This window comes from Ranitomeya variabilis, chromosome 4, assembly GCF_051348905.1.
Source record: "Ranitomeya variabilis isolate aRanVar5 chromosome 4, aRanVar5.hap1, whole genome shotgun sequence".
In the NCBI taxonomy this organism is placed as follows: Eukaryota; Metazoa; Chordata; class Amphibia; order Anura; family Dendrobatidae; genus Ranitomeya; species Ranitomeya variabilis.
Genome location: NC_135235.1, coordinates 337,250,505 through 337,259,222, shown reverse-complemented (window position 1 = coordinate 337,259,222; position 8,718 = coordinate 337,250,505). Strand labels below are relative to the sequence as shown.

General features: G+C 57.6%; 1 protein-coding gene across 2 annotated transcripts in view; it reads left to right on the top strand.

Moving 5' to 3' along the window:
• The first annotated feature begins 3,811 nt into the window (after positions 1–3,811).
• Positions 3,812–8,718, top strand: part of IFT46 (intraflagellar transport 46) — a 35,336-nt gene continuing 30,429 nt past the window's right edge. The window contains exon 1 of one of the 2 annotated variants that reach the window (XM_077250599.1): positions 3,812–4,071. In XM_077250599.1, the coding sequence (XP_077106714.1) occupies positions 4,042–4,071 (30 nt within the window). In that variant the 5' untranslated portion in view covers positions 3,812–4,041. The remainder of the gene's footprint in view (positions 4,072–8,718) is intronic. The other variant, XM_077250598.1, reaches the window with a different exon arrangement.

The window sequence follows — 8,718 nt, the reverse complement described above, 5'->3', positions numbered from 1 at the left end:
GGTCCGTCACTGCTAGCGCAGATAGAGCTTCTGCTAGCTCTATCTTCGCTAGCGCAATCTAATTTCGGCACTTGCGTTAATGCAGCCCGTTTAACGCATGTGTTGAACAGGCTGCATTATCACTATGTGAACCTATCCTAAATAAGAAAAGACTGACTGGCACATCCAAGATTGTGTGAATAGGTGCATATGTGGCGCCCCAGGGTCCTGGTCATCACAGTAGCATTGCTTTCCTCACAGGGAGAGTGATGTTATGCTTGAAGGCAAGAATGGATAACTGTAACCAGGTACCACAAGCATGCAACACATTCACACTCCAGGCCACCAGGGGGAGCTTTTAATCCTATTTACTAGGTGACTCCCCATATATATGGTAGTCTGTAGGGAAAGTCAGAACAGTTCTTGCCAGAAAAAGACTGGATCAGTCTGAGGCAGAGGAGGGTTTACAGAGCTGTGTAGCCGCAGTGCAGCAGTTCCCAGAAAGAGACATTCAGAAAGCCAAATACGTTGCAGTGAACGTGCAGGAAAGCAAAGTACAGGAGAGGATACCAGGGGGAGACCGGCCCCGAGCTGGCTGCCCCCTTCTGAGGCGCAGAGACCGGTAGCCGGAACCGGTTGTAAGGATCTCCACGACTTACATCAGAGACCGGCAGGACAGCTGAACTCCACGTTCCCTATCCGCCCTAGTACCCAGGAGGCACGGTGACACCCTTAGAGGCTGGGGCGTGCTAGAGTCCCTATAAACTACCTCAAGTCACCAGTCATACGGGTCATATCCAGTCCTATCCGGGGACAGAGAGAGAGAACATCTGTGAGGACCTTATCTGAAGCCATAGGCAGTAAGGGTCTACAACACCACAGTGCTAGAGGAAGGCTTTGATTTCCACCTGGTAAAGGGGACTCCTAACTCGCCTCCAAGCCATCCGGACCCTGCCTGTCCTGTGATCTGGTGCCCTGGACTGCGGTTGCCTGAAGTCGACAGTAAACAAGGTAAAGAGACTGCAAACCTGTGTCCTCGTTCCTCACTGCGCCATTCACCATCTTCATCTACACACCGGGAGCCCTGGGAATATACTTCACCTGTGGGAAGCTACATCATCCCAACTGCCATACCATCACCCCAGTGGACCCCTTAAAGCAGCGTCGGTCCCCACTGACCGAATACCACAGGTGGCGTCACCAACACAAACTTTATTCCCTTTAAAGACCTTTCCCTTTTACATGGGCGCCCAGGGCCACGGACCGGGTTGCCACCGTGATATCCCCCTTATGAAACAGCAGGACCTGGTACCGAGTACCCCACGGCCCTGGCGGGCGACTCATCTTGGCGTCACGAACAGGATGGACTGACCCAGCAAATCGGGTCATGTGCGCCTAAGAGACTGTGCCTGAACCGTGCTTTATTGAGAGACTGTGTACTGTGAATTGCCACCAAAACCGCCGCCTTCATAGCGCTACGAGGAGCCCTGGAGAAGAAGGGCGTGCCAGTATGGGAGGAGACTACCAGAGCGGTTACTCAAAAGTAAAATCTACAGAAATCTTCAGAATGTTTGCCATCACGCCTTCCATCTTCGCCACTTGCTCCTCTACAACCTGTCAAAGATGGGCTGTAGGAACACTGTATATATAGGTTTTCAGTAGCCAATCACGTTTGGGAGCCTCCCATGGGCGGTTTTAACCCCATTCTGACCTCGGATGGGATAGTACATCCGAGGTCAGATCCCCTGCTTTGATGCGGGCTCTGGTGGTGAACCCGCAACAAAGCCGGGACATGTCAGCTGTTTTGAACAGCTGTCATGTGCCCGCAATAGCGGTGGGTGGAATTGCGATTCACCCACCGCTATTAACTAGTTAAATGCCGCTGTCAAACGCTGACAGAGGCATTTAACTACCGCTTCCAGCCATCCGTCCGGAAATGCTCACACCTCTGACCCCGTCATGTGATCAGGGGTCAGCGATGCATTGGCATAACAACCAGAGATCTCCTTGAGACCTCTATGGTTGTTGATGCCGGATTGCTATGAGCGCCACCCTGTGGTCGGCGCTCATAGCAATGCTGTTAGGCTATGTGCACATGTAAGAAAAGAGATGCAGAATTTTCTGCACAAAATCCGCATCTCCTGGCAGAATCCGCACCTGCAGATTTGCCGCTGATTTTGTGCGGTTTTTATGCGGATTTTCTGCGTTTTTTGCCACTGCAGATTTTTAACATGGAGGGGTGCAGAAACGCTGCAGATCCGCACAAAAGAAGTGACATGCACTTCTTTGAAATCCGCAGCAATTCTGCACTGATTTTTCCGCACCATCTGCACAGCTTTTTTTTTACCCCATTGATTTACATTGTACTGTAAATCACAGTGCGGATCTGCAGCGTTTCTGCCCGGAAATCCGCAGCAAATCCACACCACCTCTATGTAGCTGAGCCGATCGAGTTGTGCCAGGTTCTAGCCTCCCATGGAGGCTATTGAAGCATGGCAAAAGTAAAAAAAAATGTTTAAAAATATATAAAAAAAATATAAAAGTTTAAATCACCCCCCTTTTGCCCCAATCAATATAAAATAATTAAAAAAAAATAAAATATACACGTATTTAGTATTGCCGTGTTCAGAATCGCCTGATCTATCAATAAAAAAAAGGAATAACCTGATCGCTAAACGGCGTAGCGAGAAATAAATTTGAAACGCCAGACTTACGTTTTTTGGTCGCCGCGACATTGCATTAAAATGCAATAATGGGCGATCAAAAGAAGATATCTGCACCAAAATGGTATCATTAAAAAAGCCAGCTCTACACGCAAAAAATAAGCCCTCAACCGACCCCAGATCATGAAAAATGGAGACGCTACGGGTATCGGAAAATAGCGCAATTTTTTTTTTTTTTAGCAAACTTTGCAATTTTTTTTCACCACTTGGATAAAAAATATCCTAGTCATGTTTGGTGTCCATGAACTCGTAATGACCTGGAGAATCATAATGGCTGGGCAGTTTTAGAATTTAGTGAACCTAGCAAAAAAGCCAAGCAAAATGCAAGTGTGGGACTGCACTTTTTTTGCAATTTCACCACACTTGGAATTTTTTTTCCCGTTTTCTAGAACACAAAAGTACAACTTGTTTTGCAAAAAAGAATCCCTCACATGGCCATATTGACGGAAAAATAGAAAAGTTATGGCTCTGGGAAGGAGGGGAGCGAAACACGAAAACGAAATAACTAAACTACCCCGAGTCATGAACGGATTAAAAACTGGATCCGTCGTAATCCATTATAAAACGATAAAAAACTGGACGAAACGGATGAAGAACTGATGCAATGGATCCATCTTTTTGCCGGATCCGCGAGTCGGACGCCGGATCCTGATGTGTGAGGCTACGTTCACACGATCCGGATTTTGATCCGGATCCGTAGCGGATTTTCAGCTGCGGATCCGGATCAGTTTTCCATGTTGGTTACAGTACAATGTAACCCAATGGAAAACCAAAACCGCTGTGCTAACGATCCGTTTTTCCGATGGAAAATCCGCGCGGATTTTCCAGCGGAAAAAAGAAGTAGCATGTCAATTCTTTCAGCGGATTCCGCACCGGTTTTCCAGCAACTCCAATAGGAAACTGCTATTGGAAACCCGCAGTGGAAAACGCTGAAGAAAAAGGATCAGAAAACGCAGCTCAAATTCACTGCGGAATTTAGCTGCCGTTTTCCAAAAACGGGCAGGAAAAAAAAAGGATGTAAATCCTGATCGTGTGAACGTAGCCTCAAAGTAGCCTACGCGGTTATGTAACTTCAAGTATAGAAAATCCTCCTCTGCTGATCAGTGCAGGCTGCGGCTCTGTGTACCGAGTAGGCCATACGCAGCTGGTACCGTATTGACCAGCAGGTGGCGCTGTCATCTCGCAGTTGCTGCTACATGAGCTGTCTTATTATACTGAGCACTGTGGCCGGAAGTGAGAGTGAAGCTGCCGCCGTCTCCATAGTGATAGCGTCGCGTCTTCCCCGGAGTGGAGGTAGCGGCTCCTGTTTGGGGCCGGGGTGTCTGTACCATTAGGCCGCATGGAGGAGGCGGATTCACAGGGGCTGCAGGTAACCGGACCGTGCGGCTTCCGAGGGAGCAACAGGCGGCGGCAGCTCCAGGGGGCAGCGGGAAGGCACGACGGGAGGTGGCCGGGGAGGACTCTGCCTGCTCCCCTCTCCGCCATGTCTGGGGCACTAATTCCTCCACCTCTTCCTGCCCGGGCAGATGTTGCCCCTTGTGCTCACTGTAAGGTGGCAGCAGCATACACAGTAATGTCCGCTGCGCCTGCGACATCCCTGAGATCGGCCGACTCCCCCCAACATCATCGTGTGTGATAATTGTGTCCTGGAGACTCCCCAGACCCATCCACCCACGCCCCATAGAGAGCACAGGGGGCAGGCGGGGTCCGCTGGGGTTCGGGCCGTACATGGACCCTCTGAGTACAGGGTGTCTGGTAGTAGGGAGCACAGGGGCGCAGGCGGGGGTCCGCTGGGGTACGGGCCGTACATGGACCCTCTGAGTTCAGGGTGTCTGGTAGTAGGGAGCACAGGGGTGCAGGCGGGGGTTCGCTGGGCTTCGGGCCGTACATGGACCCTCTGAGAACAGGGTGTCTGGTAGTAGAGAGCACAGGGGCGCAGGCGGGGGTCCGCTGGGGTACAGGCCGTACATGGACCCTCTGAGTACAGGGTGTCTGGTAGTAGGGAGCACAGGGGCGCAGGCGGGGGTCCGCTGGGGTACGGGCCGTACATGGACCTTCTGAGTACAGGGTGTCTGGTAGTAGGGAGCACAGGGGCGCAGGCGGGGGTCCGCTGGGGTTCGGGCCGTACATGGACCCTCTGAGTACAGGGCGTCTGGTAGTAGGGAGCACAGGGGCGCAGGCGGGGGTCCGCTGGGGTACGGGCCGTACATGGACCCTCTGAGTTCAGGGTGTCTGGTAGTAGGGAGCACAGGAGCGCAGGCGGGGTCCGCTGGGGTACGGGCCGTACATGGACCTTCTGAGTATAGGGTGTCTGGTAGTAGGGAGCACAGGGGCGCAGGCGGGGGTTCGCTGGGCTTCGGGCCGTACATGGACCTTCTGAGTACAGGGTGTCTGGTAGTAGGGAGCACAGGGGCGCAGGCGGGGTCCGCTGGGGTACGGGCCATACATGGACCCTCTGAGTTCAGGGTGTCTGGTAGTAGGGAGCACAGGGGCGCAGGCGGGGGTACGCTGGGGTTCGGGCCGTACATGGACCTTCTGAGTTCAGGGTGTCTGGTAGTAGGGAGCACAGGGGCGCAGGCGGGGGTCCGCTGGGGTACGGGCCGTACATGGACCTTCTGAGTACAGGGTGTCTGGTAGTAGGGAGCACAGGGGCGCAGGCGGGGGTTCGCTGGGCTTCGGGCCGTACATGGACCTTCTGAGTACAGGGTGTCTGGTAGTAGGGAGCACAGGGGCGCAGGCGGGGTCCGCTGGGGTACGGGCCATACATGGACCCTCTGAGTTCAGGGTGTCTGGTAGTAGGGAGCACAGGGGCGCAGGCGGGGGTACGCTGGGGTTCGGGCCGTACATGGACCTTCTGAGTTCAGGGTGTCTGGTAGTAGGGAGCACAGGGGCGCAGGCGGGGGTCCGCTGGGGTACGGGCCGTACATGGACCTTCTGAGTACAGGGTGTCTGGTAGTAGGGAGCACAGGAGCGCAGGCGGGGTCCGCTGGGGTACGGGCCATACATGGACCCTCTGAGTTCAGGGTGTCTGGTAGTAGGGAGCACAGGGGCGCAGGCGGGGGTCCGCTGGGGTACGGGCCGTACATGGACCCTCTGAGTTCAGGGTGTCTGGTAGTAGGGAGCACAGGGGCGCAGGCGGGGGTTCGCTGGGCTTCGGGCCGTACATGGACCCTCTGAGTTCAGGGTGTCTGGTAGTAGGGAGCACAGGGGCGCAGGCGGGGTCCGCTGGGGTTCGGGCCGTACATGGACCCTCTGAGTTCAGGGTGTCTGGTAGTAGGGAGCACAGGGGCGCAGGCGGGGGTTCGCTGGGCTTCGGGCCGTACATGGACCCTCTGAGTTCAGGGTGTCTGGTAGTAGGGAGCACAGGGGCGCAGGCGGGGGTTCGCTGGGCTTCGGGCCGTACATGGACCCTCTGAGTTCAGGGTGTCTGGTAGTAGGGAGCACAGGGGCGCAGGCGGGGGTTCGCTGGGGTTCGGGCCGTACATGGACCTTCTGAGTACAGGGTGTCTGGTAGTAGGGAGCACAGGGGCGCAGGCGGGGGTTCGCTGGGGTTCGGGCCGTACATGGACCTTCTGAGTACAGGGTGTCTGGTAGTAGGGAGCACAGGGGCGCAGGCGGGGTTCGCTGGGGTACGGGCCGTACATGGACCTTCTGAGTACAGGGTGTCTGGTAGTAGGGAGCACAGGGGCGCAGGCGGGGGTCCGCTGGGGTACGGGCCGTACATGGACCCTCTGATTACAGGGTGTCTGGTAGTAGGGAGCAGAGGGGCGCAGGCGGGGGTTCGCTGGGGTTCGGGCCGTACATGGACCCTCTGAGAACAGGGTGTCTGGTAGTAGGGAGCACAGGGGCGCAGGCGGGGGTCCGCTGGGGTACGGGCCGTACATGGACCCTCTGATTACAGGGTGTCTGGTAGTAGGGAGCACAGGGGCGCAGGCGGGGGTTCGCTGGGGTTCGGGCCGTACATGGACCCTCTGAGAACAGGGTGTCTGGTAGTAGGGAGCACAGGGGCGCAGGCGGGGGTCCGCTGGGGTACGGGCCGTACATGGACCTTCTGAGTACAGGGTGTCTGGTAGTAGGGAGCACAGGGGCGCAGGCGGGGGTCCGCTGGGGTACGGGCCGTACATGGACCCTCTGATTACAGGGTGTCTGGTAGTAGGGAGCACAGGGGCGCAGGCGGGGGTCCGCTGGGGTACGGGCCGTACATGGACCCTCTGAGTACAGGGTGTCTGGTAGTAGGGGGCGCAGGCGGGGGTCCGCTGGGGTTCGGGCCGTACATGGACCCTCTGAGAACAGGGTGTCTGGTAGTAGGGAGCACAGGGGCGCAGGCGGGGGTTCGCTGGGGTTCGGGCCGTACATGGACCCTCTGAGAACAGGGTGTCTGGTAGTAGGGAGCACAGGGGCGCAGGCGGCGTTCACTGGGGTACGGGCCGTACATGGACCTTCTGAGTACAGGGTGTCTGGTAGTAGGGAGCACAGGGGCGCAGGCAGGGGTCCGCTGGGGTACGGGCCGTACATGGACCCTCTGATTACAGGGTGTCTGGTAGTAGGGAGCACAGGGGCGCAGGCGGGGGTTCGGGCCATACATGGACCCTCTGAGAACAGGGTGTCTGGTAGTAGGGAGCACAGGGGCGCAGGCGGGGGTCCGCTGGGGTACGGGCCGTACATGGACACTCTGATTACAGGGTGTCTGGTAGTAGGGAGCACGGGCGCAGGCGGGGGTTCGCTGGGGTTCGGGCCGTACATGGACCCTCTGAGAACAGGGTGTCTGGTAGTAGGGAGCACAGGGGCGCAGGCGGGGGTCCGCTGGGGTACGGGCCGTACATGGACCTTCTGAGTACAGGGTGTCTGGTAGTAGGGAGCACAGGGGCGCAGGCGGGGGTCCGCTGGGGTACGGGCCGTACATGGACCCTCTGATTACAGGGTGTCTGGTAGTAGGGAGCACAGGGGCGCAGGCGGTGGTCCGCTGGGGTACGGGCCGTACATGGACCCTCTGAGTACAGGGTGTCTGGTAGTAGGGAGCACAGGGGCGCAGGCGGGGGTCCGCTGGGGTACGGGCCGTACATGGACCCTCTGAGAACAGGGCATCTGGTAGTAGGGAGCACAGGGGCGCAGGCGGGGGTCCGCTGGGGTACGAGCCGTACATGGACCCTCTGAGAACAGGGCGTCTGGTAGTAGGGAGCACAGGGGCGCAGGCGGGGGTCCGCTGGGGTACGGGCCTTACATGGACCCTCTGAGTACAGGGCGTCTGGTAGTAGGGCGCACAGGGGCGCAGGCGGGGTCTGCTGGGGTACGGGCTGTACATGGACCTTCTGAGTACAGGGTGTCTGGTAGTAGGGAGCACATGGGCGCAGGCGGGGTCCGCTGGGGTACGGGCCGTACATGGACCCTCTGAGTACAGGGTGTCTGGTAGTAGGGAGCACAGGGGCGCAGGCGGGGTCTGCTGGGGTACGGGCCGTACATGGACCCTCTGAGTTCAGGGTGTCTGGTAGTAGGGAGCACAGGGGTGCAGGCAGGGGTTCGCTGGGCTTCAGGCCGTACATGGAGCCTCTGAGTACAGGGTTTCTGGTAGTAGGGAGCACAGGGGCGCTGGCGGGGTACGCTGGGGTACGGGCCGAACATGGACCCTCTGAGTACAGGGTGTCTGGTAGTAGGGAGCACAGGGGCGCAGGCGGGGGTCCACTGGGGTACGGGCCGTACATGGACCCTCTGAGTTCAGGGTGTCTGGTAGTAGGGAGCACAGGGGCGCAGGCGGGGGTTCGCTGGGCTTCGGGCCGTACATGGACCCTCTGAGTTCAGGGTGTCTGGTAGTAGGGAGCACAGGGGCGCAGGCGGGGTCCGCTGGGGTTCGGGCCGTACATGGACCCTCTGAGTTCAGGGTGTCTGGTAGTAGGGAGCACAGGGGCGCAGGCGGGGGTTCGCTGGGCTTCGGGCCGTACATGGACCCTCTGAGTTCAGGGTGTCTGGTAGTAGGGAGCACAGGGGCGCAGGCGGGGGTTCGCTGGGCTTCGGGCCGTAC